Source organism: Heloderma suspectum, chromosome 2, assembly GCF_057233095.1.
Source record: "Heloderma suspectum isolate Gila_16-S chromosome 2, 16-S_ref, whole genome shotgun sequence".
NCBI classification, from domain to species: domain Eukaryota; kingdom Metazoa; phylum Chordata; class Lepidosauria; order Squamata; family Helodermatidae; genus Heloderma; species Heloderma suspectum.
This window is the reverse complement of record NC_139459.1, coordinates 165,837,152-165,864,151: the sequence shown is the minus strand read 5'-3', so window position 1 is coordinate 165,864,151 and position 27,000 is coordinate 165,837,152. Positions and strand designations below refer to the sequence as shown.

The following is a 27,000-nucleotide window of genomic DNA, read 5'->3' as shown; positions in this document are numbered from 1 at the left end:
ATATCTAGAGCATGGGAAGCTGCCTTATACCGAGTCAGACCATCGGTCCATCTAGGCCAGTACTGTCGACACTGATTGGCAGCAGCTCTCAAGCGTTTCAGGCAAGAATCTTCCCTCACCCTACCTGGAGAAGCTGGAGATCAAACCTGGGGCCTTCTGCATGCAAAGCCTGTGCTCTGTCACGCTGAGCTATGGCCCCTCCCTATCTGGCACTGTCAAATCTAGTCTGGCCCTGAGTCTCAAGGAGTACATCAGAAATAGCAACGTGGCAAGTTGCCCTCTCCGGTCTGCTTTCCATGTGCCAATCCCTAAGCACAGAGCGGTGCTCTCGGAGTGCCTGCCCCCAGCAGCTGTGAAGCCCCCTTCCCGTGACAGTTCACCAAAACACAATATTCCTTGGAAGCACAGGAAGGCATTCCTTAGTGGTGGGTGGCCGTATTTTTCAACAGTGGCACTAAGCCAATTGCAGGTCTGGGGGTGGGGACAGAAACTTTAAAATGCCTTTGTATGTCTACTTTCTAGACAGTAGGTTAGGTTTCCAATGGTATTTGCTGATTTCACTGAGCTTTATACAGCGCTACCTACCCTCGACCTTTGCAATACGGTGGATCAGAAATCTAAACACATAGTAACAAGTAACCATTTCCAGAGGGGCAAACAAGAAACGAAACTTGCTCAGAGCAGTGCTGTACCTCTGCTGTACGAGCCAAGAGGGCGTGGGAATAGTCAATCCTGAAACGAACTGGCTCATGGCGTCCTGGCAATTTAATAGAAACATCCAAGTTCAGGTCCTTGTGGGTAGGGATGTCAATCTCGTACTGGGCAAGAGCTTGGAACACCATGATGGTTGCCTGGAACGCCGGGAGGAAGATGAAGTGAGTTAGTTCAGTTTGAAGCAGCTGTCTAGGTAGGGATCTTAGCAAGGAGGAACTGGATATCCGCTGACAGATTACCAGGGAACTGGAGCGCCCTCACAGCAGCTCTATATTTCAGGCAGGACGCACGTTTCATGAAAGTACACCAGTGCGGCACTGGTGCTTCCTGCAGCAAACATGTAAAACATGGATGACATGCATGCATCTACATGGTTCTTTAAACACCCACATCTTTGTGTCCCGGGGACCAAACTTGGCAGGACACAGGAGGTCTGTGAACTGGACGTCTCACAGGGCATCTCTACACCAGCCTAAAATTCTGCATTTAAAGAGGGGCTTTCTGCTTCCATTTTAAAGGCAGGATCACAACTCCCCTTTTCACCCACTTCCTTTTCCCCTTCCCCTTTCCCCCTCCTTCTCCCCCATAGCTGAGTCATCCATTATCTTTCATTGATCTCACTTCTCTTCTTGCTGCTTTTACTCTTTTCACAGAGGAAACTGAAGCGGAACACAACAGGGTAATTTGAAAGCTCATTATCTGCAATCTATTTAAAAACAGAACCAAGGGCATTTAGTGCAGGAGAGGCCTTGAATGATCACGGTGTCATGTAAAGAGCCCACAAACTTCCATGAAGGTGCAATCTCAATCGCAGGATAAAAGCTCCATGTGAAGGAGCCCACAGTTTGTTAAAAAGAAGTTAATAGCAGTTATGGGAGCTCCTGATTCAGGTTGAAACTTTGCCATTGAGGGAGGGCATAACCCCTACATCATTTTCCTGATCAAATTTATCTTTGAAACGTACTATTTGCCTTGCAAATGAAAACATACAGAAACCTCTATGGTAAAGGGGGAGGGAAGAACACCCCGCCCCATCCCTTCTCAGCTGCAAAGGACTCCCTGCAAATATTCATCCTAAATAACTATGTGTTGGTCTCCACCTCTCTCACAGGCTACAACTCTTATAAAAGAGCATATAAAATATTAAATACATTCTCAGGTAAATGAAGAATCATTTTGATTCTAGCAAGGCATTAATACTGACATGCTGTAACTTTTCACTGACCTCTAAGCCTGCTATTGTTAACCTGTGTGACATGGGAAAAACAAAGTTAAACTTCTTCCCCCGTAAAGGCAGGAAAAAATAATATATGCTTCAAATAAGGAGTTTGAAGGAAAGATGGCTGATTAAGTAGTGTTCATATGTTCTGCTTATGATGTAAATGAGTAAAAATGCTATAAAATATTTTATGAAGTAAATGTAACTGGAAAACAGCTCAGAGAAACAGCTACACTCAGTATGAGAGCTAAGAAAAGTTAGAAGAAGAACTCCTGTCCTCATCTTGACTTCTCAGTTTGCTACAGCTCAGAAATCTCCTAATATTTTACCCTTTTTAAAGAAAGGCATGCTCCTAAAACAATTATTTAAACGATTTTAAAACTGGTGGGCGTTTTTTGGAACAGCCATTTTATATTTTGTATATGGTCTATGTTCTTATATCATATTTTAATCATGTAAAAATTGCTTACAATTCTGAAGTAAAAGATGAAAAGACACACCTTATCTTAAAGTCCTCTATAAAAGAATTCCTGTGCATTTATACCAGGATAGAACCTGCATTTCCCTGGTTGCACTTTGTTCTTGGGAAATGAAATGGGATATATAACTGCTGATTCATGATGAAGCTAAATATAAAAATCCCATCTCATAAAGTTCCTAGCCAAGGACACATCTGTCACAGCTGTGCCTAGGCTGTACCACTTGAGACTGCAGGCAGGAGCTCACATAATTATAAATGCACCTCACTATGAAAAACTCCCTCCATATAGGATACTAGCATATTGGGGAGAAGGCTGTGCTAGAACCTGTCTCCTCGACAGGCTAGTTTTCTATGTGCATGGAATAGTCTTGTATGGAGGAACATTCCATCATGTGAGTCTCCACCTGCAGACTGAAGTGGCACAGCCACAAATTTACCAATTTAATCAGAACTAGGTGATAACGCAGGCTACTGTTCAGTTTTAAGCAGCCCAGCTTGGGGGACAGCTCTTCAGAAGACAATGCCTGAAGTCTGCAGTCAAAAAGTCAATAAAGCCAACACTCACCTGGGTTTGTCCATATGTTCCCCCATAATACCTCTGCTCTGTCAGCCATTTGACAATGCGACCAGTATTGTCAAACTTCTTCATTTTCAGCAAGGCCAGCAGAGCGTAGGAGGTGCCTTCAATGTTGTAGGTGCGAGCATTGTATTCTTCCCAACGATTCCCACCTAAATACCATCAGAGAAACAGATCTTGACTGAACACTTCTTGGGAGCACAGTGGCTCATTATTCACTACCTAACCAGAAGTGGACAGCCAGGCGTATTTTTCTCTCTTGCTGCTGGCAGGCCACACCACTCTTTCCCTTTCCTCTCAACAGCCGGGGACAAGGGCAGGGGCAGGAGAGGCAACTAGAAGGGAGAAGGCTGTGTGAGGCTGGCATGTATTCCAGAGTCCTTCGTACTGTCACTGTGCATTCCAAATTCACACAGGGCAGCCAGAAAGGTTTGAAGCTCTCTTGCATGCTGCTTTCAGCTTAGCTGGTGCTGATGCTCTATGCAAGGTTGTCCCAGAATACTGTGGTTTGGTTTATCATCTTTATTATGGTCAGTGGATCAGAGCAGCCAGAAGCAGAGAGTTCTTCAAGAAGAACCTTCAGGGTTGTGGAGGGAGAGCACCCCAGCTGGACCTGCTGCTGTGTCCTCTGCCTCATAATTTGAATATGCCTAATTCCTCTTTTTTCTTGTCAATTTTAGGTTAGTGCATTTACGTCCTCAACGGCACCAGGAACAGAGAGAGAGAAAAGGCAGCGAGGAAAGGGGAGAAGGGTAAGACTTTTTTTCAAAAGAGTTTTGAGAAGATAAGTAGAAAAATAAGGAGAGCTATAAAGAAACTAGGTTCCAGATGAGGAGGTTATGAGGAGATAGTGATGTAGAGGAGAGATGAAGAGCAAGCTCTGTCCTGGATAAAGGCAGGGAATGAACTGAAGCAGGAGAGCCCAGACTAAGGGACTAGGTTAAAAGCCTGGTCACATGTTTACTGCCTGCCCTAGGCAGGATAAGGAAATAACCCCTAGTGAAGATCTCCTTTCTTGAACAGGGAACAGAAATAATTACTCAAAATAATAAAAATGGGATGAAATCTATATAAATAAAATGAAAAAGAAAAATGATGCAGTAAAAATATACAGGATAGATAGACAGATGATAGATAGACAGACAGACAGACAGACAGACAGATAATTTATCCATACTATCCATACATACACACACACAGTCAGGGCACCCCAAGTTGCCATGGGATGGCAATTGAGGAAAAGCTCCTCAAACCCCCAACTGTTTTCTATCTAGTTCTGCCTCTAAAAACTTAATCTACAAGGTAAGAAGTTCAATAGGGGGATAGTTAATTGATCACGGGTGCCAGAATAAAAATTTCAAGGCAGAAGGATCCTCCGTGCTACTTCAAAAAGCCAAGGGCCCAATCCAACTTCGCACAGGCCACCAACATCAGCACAAGCCAGGTCAAAAGCAGCATGAAACTAACAAAAACAAACCACACCCCACTTCCAACCCAGCTCTCTGCCCCGGGTGAGTAAGTGCTTTGCATACATGATTACTGAGGAATTCTGGAGTGCAGATTTCTCATGTCACACATTGCCACCAGAAACAGAGAAAAACTCTCTTGTGTGCAGCTTTTGGCTTGTTTTCTTCCATTACAGTATCTAAAACAGGGGTGGGCAACCTAATGAAACCTAATTTCAAGCAGCCCTCAGCCTAATTTCAAAATCCCTCTGCATGTGTTAAATTCAGACCTCTGGCAAAAACAATCTGTTCCTTCCTTGGCAGCCTGCTGGGTGGGAAGGAAGAGGGAGAGAGAGGAAAGGGGGTGGCAGAAAGAGGAAAGGGGTGAGCCACCCACTTTTGGCTTTGCCCCCACCCTCACCCTTGTGCAGTTGGCTCCAGCCCTACTCACAACCATCAGGCAGCCCCTGACAGATCACCCATGAGAGAATGCAGCCCCTGACAGCAAAAAGGTTGCCCACTCCTGATTTAAGGGGTGTATCCATTATTATTCTTTGTCCAAGCTAATCTCACTAGTATTCAGTCTGATCCGTACAAGAACTGACCGTCTTTGAACCCCACTGTATTTTTCTTTAATTCAATGCACTGCTGCAAATGTACCTGTTGATGCTGCCATGAGTATACTGTCATCATTCAGCTGCCCTGCTAGGGCCAAAGCATAGGCTGTGAGGGCCGTGGTGTAAGGTCTTTCCAATGTCTGATACTTTCTGGATAAATAGGCAGCAGCTTTATTGATACTGCTGTCTAGAATCTGGATTAAAAAGGGGGAGAAACCAAAGTACCTGTTAGAAGTGTTTGGAGAGCAATTTTCCGACATTACACATTTGATGTAACAGAGTTTGGCAACACATGAGTAGGCAAATGGGACCATGCATGCTTGCCCCGCTTCCAATGTCCTGTATGTGTTGAACCTGACCCCTCAGTTCCACACTTGCTGCATGGAGCAGCAAGTTCTGAACAGCCAATTCTACTTGCGTTTCCTGGAACGCAAGTAGAACCATGTGATCCTGGACACTGTTTATCAGGTAAAAACAGCACACACACACTGCTGTTGGCAACCACAGTTCCTGGGGCGGGGGGGGGGGGAGAATAGCAGCTGCCGGAGGCCACTAGGACTACACTACATCCAGAACATTCTGGTAGAAAATGATGTGCTCCATCACCAAAACAGGAAACAGGCCCCCGCTGCCCCCCCGCCACCTAGCAGTAAGCCTCTCCCCAAATATTTTGGCCAAATTTGCTCCCCCCACTGAACTCAATCATCAGTTTTGGCTTGCTCTTAGGCCCTAAAGGTTTTTAATGCTGAGTAGGCTGGCCATGTGTCCTACTTTACAGATGACTGTCCTCTATTTGACAGTCTACTTTTTGAAGGTGTCTTCTATTTGAAGGGCAGTCTGGTAAGCCCAGCTGAAAGATAAAGAACCCCAAGAAGGGAGAGCAGCAGGGACCTTAATGTTGTCATGAGCAATGGGCCCCTGGACAGGAGACTGAGCAGGCATACAGGTCACATGGGCACAGTCTTTACCACTATGATGAGACGGACTGCTTTTCCATTTAAATTATAGTCATTATTTCTAAATTGGCATCTATACCTATCAATCAACATGTGCAATTTTAATGGAAATCTGTTTCCTCTTTTATACTCTTTTTGGGTGATGCATTTGCTCTTTTGGTGCAACATATAAGTGGCCACCCGAGTGTGATGTTGGGCTTATAACTAGGCCAGTAAGGACCCAAAATTGAACAATGTGAAAACGAGCTAGGAATGTGAACATGTTATAAGAGGTCACTATCTCAGAATATCCCTAATCAGATAAATACTTACATTGACTTGATCCTTGCAGAACTCTTTGGACTCCAGCAATGCAACCAGGACGAAAGCTGTTAATGACACCTCTGGTTCAGCACCCTTATAGCCTCCCTAGAAGGAAGCAGAGGAGAGAAATAAACAAGAACTGAATGCATATACTATATAATGCCAGAGGCCCCAAAATAGTCACAGGCCAGATGCTGCAGGAGGGATGGCAATTTGAAAAATTGCAGAAAATTGAAAATGTCAGAAAACTAAGAACACAAAGATATAGTGCTTTAAAGAACTAAACAGTATTTTAAAAATAAGGGATTTCAGAGTAGAGCAACACCTCCTGTGGTCCCACAGTTGGGTTTCCAGCAAACAAAAAGCTGAGGTCTTTCCAGGAGAGCAGCTCCTAGCACTACCAGTCAAAAGGCACTATGGAGCTATTCTGTCTTACCCTCCTTAATGGATTTTTTGTGGTAAGAAAGAATATGGAAGAAGCGGTGAGAGGACATGGGAAGCCTACAAGTGGAAGACATTGTCGTCCAGGCCCCCCTCTAAAACTCAGTCAATGAAGCAGGGCGATAGCATGATAAAAGTGTCATCTGGAAGCACCCTAGGTCTCTGTGGCACAAGAACAACATTCTTGGTCTTCAATGAATGAAACTGGCTGGAGTCTGCCTACCTCCACACTGTTTGCCATCTGCTCCAGGTATAATAAGTGAAGTGTCTACCTGTTTGGTAACAGAAATAACAGCAGGAAGTGCAGGGACACCTCACTCAAAGGGAAGCTCCTTTGGGAAGGTTGGGGCAAGACATGAGCATCTGCTTCTGGAAGGGGCAAGGCAGTCCCCCCCCAGATAAGCCATATTCTCCAGATTTCCAGCTTTCATTAAAAGGAGGAGGAGGAGGAGACAAAGATGAAGAAGAAAGTCTCTGGCCCTTGTAGAACCCAAGATACGAGGTAAAATGTGCAGCTAGTATTCTGCCCATTTGTTTTGTGGGAAACTAGCCTGTTCCTCTTGAACACACTCCAGGAGAGAGTGGAGGACAGGAAGGCCTGGCGTGCTATGGTCCATGGGGTCACGAAGAGTCGGACACGACTGAACGACTGAACAACAACAAGCCTACTCCTGCCTTTCAGTGTTTTAGCCAATTACTGAAGTCATAGCAATGATTATCACACACAATATTTGGGTGAGTTAAGCCTTTTTGGGGTCTTCCCTGTCAGGAAGAAATTGCAGCTTCATTAAAAAAAGAAGAAAGAAACCAGGAGCTTAGTGTAGCTGAGATTGTAGTGTGTCTACCAAAAAAAAAAAAGTGGCGGGGGGGGGAGCTCATTATCTTTCTAACTCAGGTCTTGTTAATAATTTTTATCTGACTTTATAACCATTAAAGAAATTACTCTGACAATGCATGCAGATAAAGTTCATTGTTATTATACCCATATTGCAGGAGGCACGGCTGTGGCTGAGAAAGTGTGGGTTACACAAGTTCTGCAAGCTCCAGGAAAAAGATGCAGTTCCAAAAGAACATTGCTGCAGTTCAAAATTCAACCCATGCAAAAGTTGGATCATTAGCTGATGTAAAAAGTAGCTGGTAACAATGTAAATAGTAAAGTGAGTAGTCCAGGCTCCTCTAGAGCCCTCAACCATAATCCAGCACAGACATTTCTCCTCCCACTGCTCAAGATATTCCCCACAGACTCCACTGCTCCTCCAGAGCTGCCTTCCCCAACCTGGTACCCTTCAAACATTTTGGACCATCTCCCATCAGCCCCATCCAGCACGACCAATAGTCAGGGATGCTCGAAATTGTAGTCCAAAACATCTGGAGAGGACCAGGTTGGTCCTCTCCAGACTGCTCTAGAGAATATTCACCAATATTTCTAAGATTAAAGAAATAATTCTAGGACAAGTCATGTGAAGTTGTCAATGCTATGATGCCATAAAACATCCAATAAAATATTCTTAACGCAGATGTACTGTGTTTGTGCATTTGGGGGTTTTCTCTTGTTCCAAGGTGGGGGGTTTTAATCCCTCACTTCAAATAAACTTTTGCTGGACTTCATGGTGCTTCTTGAATATAACACTCTTCTACATTAATGCTGCTGTTCAATTCCCAGGGTCTTCTAGTACTATGTGTAGGCTTCTAAATACCATGGAAAGTGATCCTAAGCAACCAAGCATATGCAAAGGGAAAATGCACGGATGCGTTGTAGCGGCGTGCGCTGTGCACATGAATTACAACCACAAACTGCTGTGCACCTTTGCCCCATCTCATGGAAGAGAGGTTCCGTGGGAAGAGTTGTCCTCATTGTTCCACCCAAACCTGGTACCATGGCTGTAGATAAAATAAGCGCAAAAATGGCTCCCAGCTCCCCAGACTCTAGCAATGCAATTATGATGAAGACAGTCCTTGTTAACTTAATCTAAAGAGCCAGACCGCATCAGATATCATTGGTTACTTGGGTTCAACCATAGACTTGCTACTGCTCTGATGGTACCAGTCTTCCACATCCTGGTTAATTTTTTGGCTAGAACTTTCCCTCCCACTGCCATGATGAAGATCCTCCTCACTTAAAGCCTCTACCTTGCCCACTCTACTCTCCATGATGCTTCACATTAACTTCCACAGTTCTAGTCCTCAATGTTAAAACTATTGGCTGGTAGCCAATATCCCTTTCCTGGGCAAGGTTCTTGAGAGGGTGGTTGCTGGACAATTCCAGGCACTCCTGAATGAAAGGGATTATCTAGATCCATTTCAATCAGGCTTCAGGCCTGGTTTTGGAATAGAAACTGCCTTGATCACCCTGTGGGATGACCTTTACTGGGATAGGGGGAGTGTGACCCTGTTCATTTGCTTGGACCTCTCAGTGGTTTTTGATACCATGCACCATGGTAGCCTTCTGGATAGGTTGTCTGGGCTGGGAGTTTGAGGCACTGCACTGCAGTGGTTCCACTCCTACTTGGATGGCTGATTCCTGAAGGTGGTGCTGGGGGATTATAGCTCTGTGCCTTGGCTGCTATACTACGGGGTTCCACAGGGCTCTGTTCTATCCCCCATGCTGTTCAACATCTACATGAAACTGGTGGGGAAGGTTATCCAGAGGTGTGGGCTGAGGTGTCATCAATATGCAGATGACACACAGCTCTATCTCTCCTTTTCCTCAAATCGAGGTGAGACAGTGGGTGTTCTGAACCAGTGCCTGGGCACAGTAATGGTCTGGATGAGGGCCAATAAACTGAGACTCAGTCCAGACAAGATGGAGGTACTGTTAGTGGGTAGTTCCTCTGCCTGGCTATATGATGTTCAACCTGTTCTGGGGGGGGCACACTCCCCCTAAAGGATCAGGTTTGTAGTTTGGGGGTGCTCTTGGACCCAGAACTGTCACTTGAGGCTCAAGTGAACTCAGTGCACGGAGCACTGTTTATCAGCTTAGGCTAATATAACAACTGCGCCCTTCTTTGGACAGAAATAGCCTAGCTACAGTTAGCCATGCTCTGATAAATTCTTGTCTGGATTACTGCGGTGCATTATATGTGGGGCTGTCATTGAAAACAGTCCAAGCTGGTCCAAAACAGAGCAGCGAGACTGTTAATGGGGACTGGCCAAAGAGATCATATTATACCAGTACTTTTCCAGCTGCGCTGGCCCCCAGTCTCTTTCCGGGGGCCCATTCAAAGTGCTGGCATTAACATTCAAAGCCCTAAATGGCTTGGGGCCAGGTTACCTGAACGATCCTCTCCTCTCATACATACCTGTCCAGACTGTAAGATCAGTTTCAGTAGTCCTTTTCTGGGAGCTCCTGCCAAAGGAAGTGAGGTAGATGGCTACCAAGAAAAGGGCCTTTTCTGCTGTGGCACCCTAGTTATGGAATGAGCTTCCCAGATTGGTTTGCCTGGCACCTACACTGTGCTCTTGCTGGCGCCATCTTCTTATTTTCCCAGGCATTTTAATTTTTTAATTCTGTTGCTTTTAATCTGTTACTGTATTTTAAATCTCTGCATTGCTGCTAGGTTTTATTTTGGTTTTACTTTTATGCTGTAGTTTTAGGCTTTTAAATTTTATATTGTATTTTATGCTGTATTTTGTGGTTTTAATTGTTGTGAACCACCCAGAGAGCTTTGGCTATTGGGTGGCATAGAAATATAATACATACATACATACATACATACATAAATGTTCTTCACAGCTCTACAAATGGCTGTATCTTGTCCATTATTTCCCCGTACACTCCTTGAGCACACCTCCCTCTCTTATACAGAACCTCCTCTACTGCATTTGTTTGTTCTTCATTCTCATCTCCATGTCTTCTGCTGTGTTCTTCCCAACGCTTAAAGCAGCTTTCCCTTTTCTGCTCATCAGATCTCCTCCTCTAAATCCCCCCTTGAGATCTACTCCCTTTTTTGTTTACCAAAACCTTACTTGAACTACCCTCACTTTACCTTCTCTTTGCCATCATACTCTCTCCTATTGCTCACGTCCCAATCCCTCTGTTTGTCTGCCCCTCAGGCCCATCTGTTGCAGATTCTTGTATGTCCTTTGAAAAGTGACTCACTTTTGTAAACTTCTGCACGCTACTAGCACTACAGAAATATTATGTCACATAGCAGCAATAGCAGCATATCACCGCCATGTCCTGCTTGTGAGCCCCTTTGAACCATCTGGCTGGCAACTGTCATCACAGAGAAGGCTAAGACCAATGGACCACCAGGCTACATTACAATACGGTTTGACCGTTAATTCCTGTGTTGTGTTCTTCTGAATTAGGAACCAGAAAATCCCTGGATTTATGCAAGTCAAGCACCATTAATAGCAGAACAAAAGCATACCACCATCTCTCCATGGATCACAGGGGCATCTTCATGGAAAATCCCATCTGGTTTTTGCCTCTCCAGAATCAGCCACTTCACACCTCCACAGAGGACATCATTGCTAATAGACTCTACAAGTTTGAAAGCCATGGCAAAGACCTTTACGACATATGCGGTTAGCCTGCAAAGGATTTGATGCATTAGCCCAGTATCTCAATAAACATCACATAATTAACTGTCCATCAGACCTTGTGAGCCAGGCATAGCAGGGCAATGGTTAGCAAGGAGGGATGAGTGGCTTGTCTAAAGTCACACACCGGTAGACTGTGGCACAGCAAGGAGCAGAATCCATGCATGCCTAGACCAGTGTTTTCAACAGGATGGGGACAGTGAAGATGAAAGTGGGTCAACCTCATCTCTTCATGAATATAGGAAGGAAAAAACGCTCGGCCAGCCCAGGAATCAAGCAGGAGACAGCATCTGCTCAGGTTTGGGAGAATCACATGTGGTCTTTAAGTACATCAAATCACAACAGTGCACATGAATGGGGGCTTCAGCCCTTGAGAGCTGTTGCAGAGTAGTGTATGAGTGTGCAAAGGAAAGCCCCAGATTCAGATCTTGCTGCCATCAGATATGAACTCCCAGCCTTAGCATGCGCGGGAGCGCGCGCACAGACACACACACACGCACCCATCTGCCACATGGGGATAATAAGACTGACCTACCACAGAGGGTTGTTGTAAGGATTACTGAGATAATGTATATGAAATGCCTGCAGCACTCCCAAGTGCTTATAGAGGGAGTAGTCCTCCCCTCACTCCCTTTCTGCCCCACCAAAGAGCCTGAAATGGCATGAGTCACTGGCAGGCATTGTTTAGCCCTATAATGGAGGTTCCATCTTGCCTTTCTGTGGGGAAAGGCCTGCTTTTTAGGAAGTTAAAATAGTGCCAAGGTGGCCCTTCGGAATACAGAGTACCTTGAACATTAGATGTCGTGTAAGGTGTTTTTAACCAACATATTTGACTGCCCATGGTAATACTGAGTGGGCTTCAGAAGTGGAATGCACTGTAGAGAAAGACTCAGCCCATTTTTATCATCATCATCGTCATCATCCAAAGTAGCAAAGCACTGTGCATAAAACAAACCAAAACAGAGGCAAAGCTTGCCCTCCTGCTTAAAACTGAAAGCACTGCGTGCAAGGGAAAGAGGGAAGAGAGAAAAGGGTTCAGTTTGAGTAAGCCAATGTGAAGGGAAGCGTTTTTGACAAGCATTGGGACACAGTCATGGAAGGAGCCATATAAATGCCAGAAGGTAAAGAGTTCCAATGAGAGGGATTACCAAGGCAGAAAGGGCACAGTTGGGGAAAGGAGACAGCATCTTGGATGAGCTTACCAAAGGAGCAAAGAGAGAAGGAAGGGGAATGGAAAGAAGGAAGAGTTAGCTAAGAAAGTGAGAGCAAGAGAATGAAAATATGTGAAAGCCAATAAACAGAATATTAGAGGAAAGTTGCTGGAAAGCCCATCAATGATCTAAAGATAGTACCACAGCAGTACTGCTCTTACCAAGTGCTAGCCTTGCGATCTCGAAATGCGGCATAGGAGTGGTCTGCTTTCTTGTACACCATCTGCTGGGTGTAACCTGAAAAGGGAGGAGGAGAAAGACAGCTGTGAGATGCTAGTCCAGCTGTTTAAGAGCATGTATACATCCAGACAGGTAGACTTCACAGCACTCATCCTGTACACAAAGAAGACTTGCTCCTCCTTTTACCACACTGTCTCATCTGTGCTTTTTTCCTTTGCGTGTTTACTTAGCTTTGTGTTCTTTTCACCTTTCCCTTCTGGGTCTCTCAGGGTATTTCTATACCAGCCTAAAATTCCGCAACTTTACCAGGGCTTTCTGCTTCCATTTTAAATGCAGGTTCATGACGGGTTCCCTTTACACATGCTTCACTCCCCCGCCCCTTCTCTGCGTGTTCTATATACTTCATTATACAGCCACTAGATGGTGCTGTGGTCCACCTCCTCTTATTCCGTGACTTCCTCTTTTCATGAGGGAACTCAATGTGCTGTAATCTGATAGCTCATTATCTCCAGTCTTTTAAAAAGTGGGATAAAGGTCATTTAGCATGGGAGATGCCCTGGAGGTTGACGACATCATGTAAAGAACCCTCAGACTTCCGTGAGTAACCAATCTCAATAACAGGATAAAAGCCCCATGTGGAGAAGCCCTCAGCATAGCAATTCCATTCCTCCTGACAGCTCACACTATACCAATTGAGGTACTGAAGGGAACCAAAGGCATTTCTTTAACTGGATGTTCTGCCCATCAAGGATCTTAATAAAAAGGGGGCTGGAATGGAGTGTCAGAGAGGAGCATGAACCACCATTGTGAGGTTTGATTCCTACACTTTGAGGTTTCCAAAGTATCTCAAAATTCTCCAGATCATCAAAACACAGATGAAAATTCTCTTCCTTGTAGAAGGGTATTGTGACAACTCAATTAGCCAGGTTTTAGGATTTCTTGGGTCATCACCACTGAGCAGGTGCCCATCCTGCAAGAAAATGAGCTGCTGCAACCAGTCAGGAGTGTTTCACCATTCTTGACCTGGGAGGGTCTTAACCTGAGCCAGACTATGGATGAATGAATCTGGAATCCATCGACAGACCATTGCATCAACTGGAGGTAGAACAAGTCCAGAGATGCCTGCTTGCTTTACCTTGCATGATCTGTTTGATTGCAAGAGGCCTGCGATCCACCCCAATCTTCTCCCACTGCCCTGTACTGTCGAGGTAGAGGGTGGCGATAACTGATGGCGTCATGGTGATCATGTTCTGCTCTCCACAGCCAGAAGGGGTAATGATGAGATGGTTCAGTTTGCTCCCATCGATCGAGTCCTCAACAATCTGAGCCACAGGGTCTCCTGAGCACGAAAAATATGATAATGTGTTAATTCAAACATGCACAAAGGCAGTGGGAGCTGTGTGGCTTGTAATCTTGCTCTTGCAGGTTGCTGAGCATCTCCAGCTCTTTGCAGGATTGCTTCACCCTTCCAATTAATTTTGCTTTCTCCTCCACCATTTCCGTTGCAGCACGAACTGCTGGTATAATTAGATTTCTGGCCTAATTCAAAGATTATTTCCACATAAACTTTAAGCAGGATAGGGCCATTGTATCTATGGGAATGTTTCTGCCCAACTGCACACTCTCTGACATCAGCAGAGAAGGTCATGTTGTGTCATGACCCTCAGCCACTGGACCTTCCAGTGTGCAGCAGAGGATTCTGTGGAGGACAAGGCACAGGCTACTTCCTTAGGCTACTCCCAGCCAGAGGAGACAGCCCTGCCATCATCCTCTGGCTCAGAGGATGAGTCCCTGGCAGAATCTCCATCTCTCCAGCCTTGCAGAACTCTCTGGCTAAAAAATCAGGCGAGGGCCCTTTAACAGTCTAGTCAGCTCCTCCAGGAGGGCAGAGCTGGCGATGCCACAGATCTTGTCAGCATCTGTAAGGCTTCAATTGGTGTTAGCTCCCTGCTGAGACAACATCCTCTAGTATGGGAGAGTTCTAGACAGCAAGGCCCACTTTGAACCATCTGAGGTCCTATTTTCTTCCTGCCTTTTTCTGACTGCCATCAGATGCTACAGGCTTTCCCTATGAGCCTCAAGGAACCACAGAACAGGGCATGCTGTATGTTCCATCCATTTAGGATGGAAGCACTCTGAGTGCATTGTTGATGCTGGTCATTTGCAGCAAGGATTGGGCTGAATGGGATTTTGATCCTGTTCAGTTCTATAGTCTGAGAGAATATCTACACCAGCCTAAAATCCCACATTTAAAATGGGGCTTTCTGCTTTCGTTTTAAATGCAGGATCATGAGGGGCTCCCTTTACATGCGCTTCCTTCCCTGCTCTTTCCCCCGTCTTTCTCTCCCTTATCTGAGTCTTCCATATGTTTCATTACACAGCCACCAGATGGTGCTGTGGTCTAGCTCCTCTTATTGCAGGTATTTAGGGGTGTATGAAACACACTCACCAGTCCGTCTGTGTGGGGGGCGATCCGTCCCTCCCCCCGGAATCCTCCCCGGCTGGCTCTGCTCCGCGGTGAGTCTGTGGAGCTGCCAGCCGGTCCCATCTGCAGCCGGACTTCCAGCCACTGCCACGCAAATTGTGCCCGGCATAGTGGACGCCATTTGAGTCCCTGCCTTTTGCCGTGATAGGCTACGTAAATCTTTACGTAGCCTATTATGGCAAAGAGCAGGGACACAAATGGTGTCCACTACACCAGACGCTATTTGCGTCCCTGCTCTTTGCCATGATAGGCGATGTAAAGATTTACGTAGCCTATCACAGCAAAAGGCAGGGACGCAAATGGTGTCCACTACACCGGACGCCATTTGCGTCCAAAGACAGGCAGCAGCGGCCGGCAGCAGCCAGCAGTGGACAGCCGGCGGCAGGTAGGATCTGGCCGGCGCGGATACCCCCGGGTGGTGGAGGTGAGTCTTTTGTTCCGCCACAGACTCTGGGGGGCCAGATTCTTAGAATCCGGCGTCACTGGAGTCCGTGGCGGAATTCTCTGCCATCCCTACAGGTATTCCTATTTTCAAGAGGGAACTCAAGTGCTGTAATTTGATAGCTCATTATCTCTGATCTTTTAAAAAATGGAATAAAGGTTATTTAGTGCAGGAGACGCCCTGGAGGTTGACAATATCATCTAAAGGACTCACAAACTTCCATGAATAACCAATCTCAATAGCAGGATAAAAGTTCCATGTGAAGAAGCCCTGAGAGTTCTGTACTTTAAAGTAACTGGCTCTACCTTGGACACTGATTTTGGTGTCAGTCTCTGTATCAGGAACTATATTTTCTAATATATTAGCTTTGACTTGCTGTTCCTGAACTCCATCTGAAAAAGAAGGAAAATTGCAAAGTAACATGAACACTAGTTACTTCCACATTAAAACCCTTTAGTGCTCTTTTGGCATTGCTTTTCTACAAACCACTATAAGCAGAATTAAATAGAGATTCTATACACACGCTTAATACAAGACTAGGAATGTTCATCACACAGTAAATTCAGTGTGCACAGTATCTGTGTACATGTGCACACAGCTTGTTAATCTGGAAACATTTACAGTTATTCACACACTGAATGAAGTGTATATGTGTTCTTACAGGAGTTTCTGGATGATGTCCCAGCATCCCTTTACCCATCAAAGGACATTCCTTCACCTAGAAGGACACGTGACAGAATACTGCAACCCTTACATTGCTGCAACAGTATTTTTGGACCTGTAGTAAATAGGTTATTTTTTTAAGCCAAGAAACTGCTCATAAAAGTACTCCTGTTACTCTAGTTAACACAGAAATAAGTCCTAGTGTATTCAGTGGGGCTTGCATAGGATTGTAATGTTTGAAAATTGTAATGTTTGTAATTACAATTTTAATGTAATTACATTAAATGTTCGTAATGTTTTTAATGTTTGAAAACGTTACTAGTTCTGCCTAAACCATTATCAATGTAAATTGTCCAGTTTTGTAGTTTTTAAAATTTCATCTGCCCATCAAAACATAACTATGACATTTTGAACATTGAACAAAAGCTTAAGGAAAGTGAAAATCTTCCCTGACAAGGATTTAAAAGGGAGGTATTCAGCTAAATATAGAATTTAAGGTAAGACTCTAAAAACGAAAGAATAAAAAGGGATGAAGTCTAACAAATCAGCTACCCATTACTGAGTGATTAGAGTCTCTCTCAGGCCTGTCTGCTACTAGACAGTCCTAGGCTGGAATGCATCTGTAGACCTTAACTTCAGTCACTCCCTAAATGCTTATCTGCTGCTGGATGAAGCCTGGATGAATCTGTAGTTACTGCTGAGCAAAAATATTCAGTTCACTGTCACCCACTTTTGTTTCCAGTGTAGTGAAATACTAATTCCCCAGCCAAGCTGAGCAGTACACCAATAAAATGGGCTGAACCTGCAAACAGGAAGCTTTCAATTTACTCACTGATTCCTTTTTCAGTCGGATTCAACTCAATGACTTCTACAAGCTTTCTTTGCAATCCTTCAGGCTGGTAAGGAAGAAAGAATAGTAACTATCCTTTACGAGAATCTCACCACAAAGAAAAATACTTAACATGACAGTGAAGAGCAACTCAAAATGGCAGCATGGAAACACAAAGACATCCGATTTATTTCTGGTATAAATGCAGTGCGGTTCAATAATGTATTTGTGCCTAAATACTTCACAGGAGGCAATTCAGGCCAGCCCCATCACATCCTAGTGGCTAAGTCATCATAGCCATCCTAGCTAAGAATCAATAGTCACGTATCCATATGTAGGACTCATCTGCCCATAATGATTCTTTGCCACCAGTGCTGGATATTCTTTAAGTTTCAGTTCACACAATAGTTAAGTTGGCTCTGATGTTATTCCATCAAGTGTCCTAGCAAAGTGACAAGAAGAACCCAACAAGAGAAGGGACAGCGCTCATTTTATTTCCTGTGGTGCTTGTGAAAAGGCTCTTCCTTTACAGGGCTGGCCTAAGACATTTTGGCACTCGATGTGCGTGACCCTCCCTGCAACATATACACACACAATCCAATTAACAGCGGTAACAATCCAGCAGGACTTTCTGCTGAACGAGCCTCACTGAAATAAATGGGAGCTGCACCAGAGCACTGATGTTTTGCAAACACATTTTTCTATGATTACTACTATTATTAAATTCTAAATAATACAATCTCATTTCCAATGTTCCATTGTGTAGTCACTCAGTCATATTATTATTTCAATCAATTGATAGTTGTATTGCTGTACAACTTCACATAGCCTTGACAAGCATAAATTTTGCACCCTTGGTTATTCAAGTGAAGACTGCAGTTTTCACTCAATAACCTGAATATGCAAAGCTGCTACCTTAAGCTCCCATTTATTTAGTTCAGCCATCTCCAACGTGGTCCTTTGAGATGTGTTGGACTATAATTCCCATCATCCCCAGCCAGCATGACAACCACAGAAGACATGGGGAAGGTGGATTCTGTTCACTGGGTGAAATCCAACCTAGTGTGAGCAGGCTTTCACTCCACAACTGGACTTTCCCCTTTCCCCTGCACCTCCCCCCACCGAAATCTGCTCTGGAGGGTCCCCCAATTCTCTGCAGCAGATTTTGAGGGTGTGTGGTGGGTGCTGGGGGATGCGGAATTGCTGACAGAAGCTGTCCCATTGGCAGGAGGAATTAATTGGATACCACCAACTGAGTTTTCCTTCCTAATCAAAGTTGACAGATATTAGAAAAATCTGCCATACTTAGGGATGTCAGAGAATTCCGCCACGGATCTCGGTGAGGCCGAATGCCAGTGTATTCGGCCCCCCGAAATCTGTGGTGGAACGGCTTGCCCCCCCTGCCCCCCCGCGGATCCCCCCACCCCCCTGCGGATCCCCCCCGGGACGAGACTTACCTGGGGTGGATGTTCCGGGCGGTGGCAGCGGCTCCGGCGGCAGCGGCTGCAGGTCTTCCGACCGGCTGCCACTGCCGCCATTTGCAGTCTGGACGGGTTTTTTTTTTATTTACAGAGACATGATAGGCTACGTAAAGATTTACCTATCACGGTTGGGTTAAAAAAAACAAACCCGTGTACGCAAATGGTGGCGGCTATGGCTGCCACCATTTGCGTCCCTTATTTTTCGCCATCTTAGTCTACGTAAATATTTACATAGACTATTAGGGCAAAAATAAAGGGGAACGCAAATAGCGCAGCGGGCGCTATTTGCGTCCCTTTATGATTCACTGTTTTAGCCTATGTAAATATTTGCATTCCTTATTTTTCGCTGTCTTAGTCTACGTAAATATTTACGTAAGCTAAAATGGTGAATCAAAAAGGGACGCAAATAGCGCCCACTACGCTATTTGCGTTCCCCTGTATTTTCGCCGTAATAGTATACGTAAATATTTACGTAGACTAAGACGGCGAAAAATAAGGAACGGAAATGGCAGCGGCCATAGCCACCGCCATTTGCGTACGCGGTGTTTTGTTTTTTTACTCAGAGCCCTCCGCGGCCGGAAATCCGGCTGCGGACGGCTCTGGCCTGGGCCTGGCCAGCTGCTCTGCGGAGCCGCTGCGGAGCATAGCCGGCCGTCGAGGATTCCGGGGGGGGAGGAACGGATCGCCTCCCCCCCCTGTAGAGGATTCCGGGGGGAGGGACGGAACGCCTCCCCCCCCCCCATGAACATAATCCGCGGAAAGGTAAGTGACTTTCGTACATCCCATACTTCCTTGGATAAAAAATACAAGTGTGCCCTCAACTGGTTAAATGGGAGATTGCAGGCACTGCAATTAGCATTGCACGAATATTTCAAAACATTAGAAATTCTCCTACAATTTACTGTTCCGTCAGAACCATTTTTTCCCTTCAAATGACATTTTCCACTCTTTTTTATAGTTTCATTCTTATAAACTTATGCAGTTACTAATGCACATTAAAGGAAAATAAAAATCCTTACTGTGTGCTGACGTGACTAAACATCTGACTTTTACATTCATTGTGAGAATCAAGATTCTTTTAAAGTCCTGGCCATCGTGTACTGTTGTGTATGAATGGCTTTTATTGCCGCTGTTTTTTTTAAGTGGTTGGATTTTTATTACTCCTTTTAGCTGTTTGAATTAATTTTATACGAGTGTGGTGCTGGCCTTTGAAATGCTTTAACTGTTGTTTTAATTACTGTAGGTTATTGGAATTATGTCTTTATTATTTTTATGTAAGCCACCTTGAGAGGGCTGGGCTCCAAAAGGCAGCCTATAAATAACAGAAACAAATAAATAAATCCAGAAATCCATGAACATTTTAGACGTTTTGTGACCCCTCTCCCAAATCATTGAAAATGCAAGTGGCTTTAGAAGGGGATGGAAATATTCACAAAACCCAACCCCCTAGTTTGGCAGCACCAATTCCAGCACAGGTGTGGGGATATCTTGCCTTCTTGCATTAGCACAAGCATTCAACTCTTGTTCCACACTTACCTAGTAGTTTCCCTTCTTCCCTGCACTACACGAAGATCTTTTCATTTTTTGGTTGGTGCAGGAAGGAGAAGGGAGCAGAGCCAGTAACAGGGCCTGATGTGCAGTCTCAAGGGTCACAAGTGTAGTTCTGCTATCTCATGACTAGCACAGCTGCACCAAGCGTTTATGAAAAGAGAAAGACGCGTGATGGCGGGGCAGTGGTGAACACAGCAGGAGTTTGCTCTGTTAGCCGCATGCCCCCCTCTGTAGCCACATGCAGGATGGGAGCCCTTGCTCCAGTCAGGAGCTGGGAGGGCAGAACAGAATAAGCAACAGCTCCAGGCAATTTCCAGGTCGGGTATAAAACCCTTGTGCTACTGCTGAGGCAGTGCCTGGGCATGTGCTGTGTGATGTACAAAATGCCTTGCTAAATGGGCAGCTGGAGAGTTTTAGAAGACTCTGAAAATGTTAAAACAATAGGGACCTAGGTAAATGACAGGACAACAAAGCAGAATTGCACTCCTCTGCCTGCTAGCCACCCCCTCACCCGCTTACTGCCTGCGGAAAGGCAACCCTTACTCCGGTTGGGAGCTGGGAGGGCAGGTGAGTTGCTGGTTGGACTTCTGGTCACCAGTATAAAGGGAAGAGTTTCTACTGTATCTGTGATAAAATAACACTTTAAGTGCATTACAGGGTACACACTTTGCAGTACCCTTCAAGAAAGTACAAAGAGCTTGAGGAGATGTAATCAAGAGTGTTTCACTAGTTTGCTGAGAGACCCATCAGAAGTTATGCCTGATTTTTTATTTTTTGCTTGCCTGCAAGTTTAATAATCTTTTTCTTGGTGAGTCTGATCAATTGAGATTATCTGAAGAGATTAGCCATCCATCTGTTTGTAAGGCTAATCTTCTGCTTGCTTGTATATTTAATTATCTCTTCATTAGTGAGTCTGCTCAATTGTCTCCTGAAGCACTAATCCTCTATTTGTGGCTGAGACAAATTCTTTGTTTCCTTCTGAGTTTAACCACTCCCTCATTGGTGAGTTTAATCAATTGTTTGTTGAAGAGGCTAACAATAATTCACTAAGACTCTCTACTTGGTTGTACAGTTAACCATCATTTCAACCATCATTTCACCGTTGACCCTGATCAATTGTTTGCTGAAGAGACCAGTCATCTATCCAAGGTTGAGAAGAACTGCTTGCTTGAGAATTTAGCAGTCTAAGTGTTGAAGAAATTAATTAACTTGCTACAGAGAAAAATCATCTGTGTTGTTGTTGTTGTTGTTTAGTAAAGGTTTATCAGTTGATTTATTTGCTTCAGATATTAACCATATACTTGTCTGTGAGACTAACCATGTGTTTGTTTGGAGCTTAATTATCTACTTGTTTATTAATTTAAACAATATCTTCTGTGAGTTTAACTCTTTGGGCATTTAATGAACTACATATGAAAATAATTGAGAGATATTTAAGATAAAGTGGATGCATTCATTAAGGAGACTATGGTGAAGGGCCGACTACAGCTTCTCTTCCTCCAAGAGTCATTGAGTCCAAGAGAGCTCCAGCTATTGGGCGGTATTAAAATGTTAATAATAATAATAATAATAATAATAATAATAATAAATAATGGAAGATCTAATTTGTTACATACCACAACCCTCAGCTTCTTCTTCACACCATCGGACACATACTGTCCCCAGACAGCTGCTTTGACCTCCATGTCATGCAATCCCAGCTCCAGCGGGACAATCACAAATGGGACAGCCCAGGAGGATAGGCCTTTAATAGTCAACACCTGTTGGTATCTTTGCTTGGCAGTGGAAGCGCTGCAGAAGGCCGGGTTGTGTATCAATTCCACCCGCACCTGAGGAGACAGAGAGGAGGTGATCCATAACGTTTTGGCAAAGTTAAAAGGGTCCAAACCAGGGAGAAGGGAGCTTCTACACTCTGCAATTCCTTTGCTTTTTCCTTCAACTAAAGGGGCTGCAGTAGGTTCTTCATTCACAATGTGAATACAGCTTCACACTGATGCTATAAACATACTCGCCACCAAATCAAATGCTGGATAAGCAAGTGCCTCAGCCCTCAGTCTTATCCTTGCTCATATGTGTCAGGCAGGCTGCCTTATTCTATCTACACCACATACACGGAGGTGGCGGAAAGAGAGGTATATATGTGATTATGCATATAGACACAACAAACATGCACACAAATTCATCTGAAGAGCTCCAGTGACAAAGTGTCAGCAAACAAGCGAGTTAAGCATCTGTGCTAGTTTAGCAACAGGGTGAGGAAGCCAGAGCAGTCGACTCTCCCCTCCCTATGCATAATAAGTAACTGTAAATAAATAACTATAAATAAATTCTCCACCTTCTCCTAGTAACAATTTTTCCAGGTAAACAAACCCAATAATAATAATAATTAATAATAATAAAACAGTTATGAAGGTAGAAAGCCAGCAGGGGTGTGGGGGCTATCCAGTGTATTGCACTGTGCCACAGGTACGACTATCCACCTGCTGGACAGAAGTTGTGGGCGTGTGCTCAGTGTAATGAGCTCCTGGCTCTCAGGGAACAAGTTAGCTCCCTTGAAGCCAAGGTTGCTGACCTGGAGAGGCTAAGAGAGGCAGAGAGCTTGATGGATGAGACCTTCAGGGATGTATTAGCAGTGTCCTACTCCCATGGTGACAGCTCCTTTGCTGTCATGGAGAATGAGGGGTCTCAGGGAAGGAGGGCGTCATTCTAAGGAAAAGGGAAATGATCCCTTAGAAGGGACCCATTCTTTGGAAGACGAGCAAATATCCTCTCGCACCGAGGATGTACTTCTAGGGGGAGTGGTGCTTGTGGTAGCGAGAGATTTGATCATTAAACACATAGACAGCTGGGTTTGTATTGGGCCTGTAGACTGCATGGTGAATTGCCTGCCTGGTGTGAAGGCTGCAGATATCATGTGCCATCTAGATAGCCTAGTAGATAGTGCCAGGGTGGAGTCAGCAGTTGTGGTCCACGTTGGTACCAACAATGTGGTGAAATGTAGTCGGGAAGTCCTGAAAACCAAATTTAGGTTCCTAGGTAGGAGTTTGAAATCCAGGACCAACAAGGTAGCTTTCTCTGAAATGCCTGTTTGACGTGCAGGGCCAGCTAAACAGGCGAAGCTGAGGAGTCCCAATGTGTGGATGAGATGGTGGTACAGGGAGGAGGGGTTCAGATTTGTTAGGCACTGGGGAATGTTTTGGGACAAGCCAGGCCTGTACAAGAGGGACAGGCTTCACCTGAACCAAAATGGAACCAGACTGCTAGTGCTAAAGGTGGCAGAGCACTGCAGCTTTTAAACTAAACCCTGGGGGAAAGCCATCAGGAGCAGGGAAGCATCTGGTTCCATTTTCCAGCGTCTGGAAACTTCCCAGACAAATCACCATCAAAGGCAAGCATCCAGCAGAAATTTCTCCTGCATAGACCCTGCTGAAATGAATGGGAGCTATCAAGGGCTTTACCATAATTTTGCTTCCTGTTGGATGGCACTCCAAGGTTCCAGTTGGGTAAGCAAGCTGGTTCCCTCCAGGTGTTTTGGACTGCAACTTCCACAAGCCCCAACCAGCATGGCCAATGGTCAGGGATTACAGGAGTCATAGTCCAAAACATCTGGTGGGCACCAGCTTGCCTACCCCAGAGCATGCTTCTCTAGCCAAAGTAGTCTACATTTCTTTAAAACATTTTGTGCATTTTGTTCTGGGTACAGCAATGTGTGTTCTCCAAAGCCACACTTGCCATGAAGTGTTGCTCCTAAGCCTTGTGAAAGTCTGTACTCACAAAGACTGAAAACCCATTCAAGGCCACAGCCCCCTCCTCTGTGCCTTGAAGTTTTGCTAGCAATGATGTTTGCATAGACCTTTTTAGTGCGGCATCTGACCCTTTCCAGTTTTATCAGCAATGCCCTCACTACAACACATAATAAACATTTGTGTGGATGCTTTAGAGACTTCTCTGTGAATTCAGAAGTCTCTTGTTTGAATCTTTCTTCTGCCATGAACTTACTACAACGTTCTAAGCAAGCCTCTCTCTCAGCCCTCCACCTGCAATACGGGGTAAAAATATTGACTTATAAGATAGCTGAAAGGACTTTAAACTCTCAAAGATGCTAAGTATGATTATTACTGCACACACATTATGTCAATACTCCATACAACTGTCCAGAAAAGCAAGCCAGTATTTATATCCCTTTATTTGGAAATGACTTTATTATCAAATAATGTCTCAAAGCCCTCAGGGTGTCTTACAATATATATACAGCAATAAAACCCCTCTGACTCTGCACAGTATGAACGTTAAAACAACTACAAAACCCAAACACTAAAATTTATCAATGAACAATTGCTCCAGACATCCCCAATAAAAAACCTCAGTACAGCTATAAGATCTCAGCTAACCACACAAAATGCTTGATGGAATCAAGTAAGTTTTTACTAACCCTCTAAAGACCATTAGAGATTGGGCTTACAACACCTATGGTAGTTCCTTAATAAGTGTGCTGCCACTAACAGGAACCCACTCTTTGTACCAACTAACTTAACATCAGACAGTGCTGGCTCTCAGAAGAGAGCCTCACCTGAAGTCTGTAGTATTTCTTTGTTTAAAGTATGTTGTGTTGCTTTTCTGTCCACCAAAGCCCTCAAAGTGAGAGAAAATAAAATCACAACAACGTAAAACCAAAACAACAACAGAAGTTTCTTTAAAAACAGACAAAATACTATTTTAATGGCCAAAGGCCTGGTGAAACAGTGCAGTTTTTATTGCCTTCCTAAACTTTAAAAGGCCTGACCTCCCTTGGGAGTGAGTTGAGCTAGTGTTACAGAAAAGATCCAGTCTAATGTACCCACCAACCTAAACTCTGTCCGTGGTGGGACACACAACAGGGCCTCTGATGAAGATCGCAAATTACAGGCAAGCTCATATGGGACTTCATCATAGTAGAAGGTAAGATTTGAACTTTTCAGGTCCATTAAGTTACACCAGTTATCATGAGTGTGAGATCAGGAAGTTTCACTCTTATGTCCAAAAGAAAAAACATACACACACAGTGCACTCCTGAATTCCTTGCAATAGCCCAGACAATGCTGTGTAGCACAACTTGTGAAATACATGAATCAGCTATGAGCTACAGAGTTGCATTCCAGCATTCAGTAGAGTCCCTAGTATCAAAAGTGGCACAAACTTCCTAATTTCTAAACACACAACCCTGTTAAAATCCCCAAGCTTACCTTGATATCGCGGTCCACATAGTTGTAAATAATAGCCCGAATCTCCACTTGTTCATTCCTCACCACTGAGTAGGGCAGCCGCAGATCAATGAAGAAGTCCTTCATTACTGTTATCTCATAAGGGTCAGCCACACAGATCCCTGCAAGGAAGTTAATGGGGAAAGAAGGAGTTTGAGAATCAAAAGCAGTTGTGTGACAGTTATCCTTAAAAAAAAAAATCTTACATGTTTTTTAAGGCAGACTATAGCTGGAATCACGTCCCCAGCCCGCTCTCCTGGTTGTCCAGAATTCTTTACCTTTTGTGTCTGAAATGCTCACAGCCAGCACCTCCCAGGTTGTGATTGAATCCTTCAGGTAAAAAGACACTATCTTGGATGAGATCCTAGATAAAAAGAGAATGGTGCCATGTCATTCCTGGGTGCAGCTGCTATGTTGTGCAATTTAAGATGGGAACTACACTACATGTGACAATATACTGCTAGACAGATAATTTCCTTCTGCCTCTTCAAAACATCTAGGACAACTTACCCTTGTCCTAATGGCACAGCTTTGTGCACTTCCTCTCATCCCTGCCAATAGCAGCCCATAATGATGTGTGTGTGGGGGGGGGGACACATAACACATTGGGAGATGAAGTACATTGTCCTGTGCATTACAGGGAAGGAAGAGGGATCTATATGTGTGGTTGCTGTTTTCAGCAGCAGCCCTGTGTATAGAGTAACATTCAGTTCCAGTCTAAAGAAGCCTGTTGGAAACACAGACAGCTGTTTCATTTAATGCCTCTGGAGTCCCATCATTTTGAAGGAGGTGTCATGTCATTCTACAACAGCAAGCCAGTTAGGTTGAAATACTGGCTTAAAAAAACTGTATACAGACGCCCTCCCTTTCCCAAAGCCTAGTGTCCAGCCAAGTCCACCAGGCAAGAGCAAAGAGGCAGCATTCCCCCCATATATACCATTTACTGGCCCCTCTGCCATTTTCCAACCCTTCTGTGCTGTCAAAGAAGGGTAGACACTTCCTGCCTCACAACTGAGGCAAAGCTTTTCTCTTCCCATGGGGAGTGGAGGGTAAACCTTGGGCTCCACTCAGGATCTCTCCTTTTCCCTTCATCTAGGATGGGGAACCCTGGAGCAAGACTCACTTTAGTCTAGAGACAACCCTGATTTCCTATCTTTATGTGAATTCTGTCGGGCAACCAAGTTTGCCTACAGACTCAAAAGTGGGCTCATGAAGAGAGGAGAACATTGACATACAAGTCTTTTACCCTTGTTCATTAGGAGGGTCAGTCAGCAGTTCCGTTTGCCACAACCAGCTCTCTGGAAATTCCGTTCTGGAGACGATCTGTTCATCCGATAAGAACTCATCATCGAGGTCACCTGGGAAAACAAGAGGCACAGACTTAGTTTACTGTGATGTCTACTCAAGGAGTGGGGAAAACTGACCCACAGCTTGACTTCTCAGACCCTCCCCATTAAGAGGAGAATAGATACATGGCCTAGAAAATAATATTTTGGGAAATTACCTTATCATGTTCAAATGGCTAATGCTTATGACCTGGATATTGTTTGATACCACAAGTCTGATATGGAAGGGCCCTACTGGAAGGGCCAAGGTTCATACTGCATTTCCTTGATGGTG

At 44.6% G+C, this 27,000-nt stretch overlaps 1 protein-coding gene across 1 annotated transcript in view; it reads right to left on the bottom strand.

Moving 5' to 3' along the window:
• The window catches only part of C3 (complement C3), an 83,492-nt gene that overhangs the window by 17,954 nt on the left and 38,538 nt on the right, over positions 1 to 27,000 (bottom strand). Inside the window, exons 18-30 of the mRNA XM_084835754.1 lie at positions 26,627 to 26,738; positions 25,659 to 25,744; positions 25,363 to 25,502; positions 21,757 to 21,969; positions 17,112 to 17,175; positions 15,922 to 16,008; positions 13,825 to 14,028; positions 12,671 to 12,746; positions 11,127 to 11,289; positions 6,322 to 6,417; positions 5,097 to 5,247; positions 2,980 to 3,143; positions 693 to 851 (exon numbers count right to left, since the gene is read on the bottom strand). Coding sequence (XP_084691880.1) covers positions 693 to 851; positions 2,980 to 3,143; positions 5,097 to 5,247; positions 6,322 to 6,417; positions 11,127 to 11,289; positions 12,671 to 12,746; positions 13,825 to 14,028; positions 15,922 to 16,008; positions 17,112 to 17,175; positions 21,757 to 21,969; positions 25,363 to 25,502; positions 25,659 to 25,744; positions 26,627 to 26,738 — 1,715 coding nt within the window. The remainder of the gene's footprint in view (positions 1 to 692; positions 852 to 2,979; positions 3,144 to 5,096; positions 5,248 to 6,321; positions 6,418 to 11,126; positions 11,290 to 12,670; positions 12,747 to 13,824; positions 14,029 to 15,921; positions 16,009 to 17,111; positions 17,176 to 21,756; positions 21,970 to 25,362; positions 25,503 to 25,658; positions 25,745 to 26,626; positions 26,739 to 27,000) is intronic.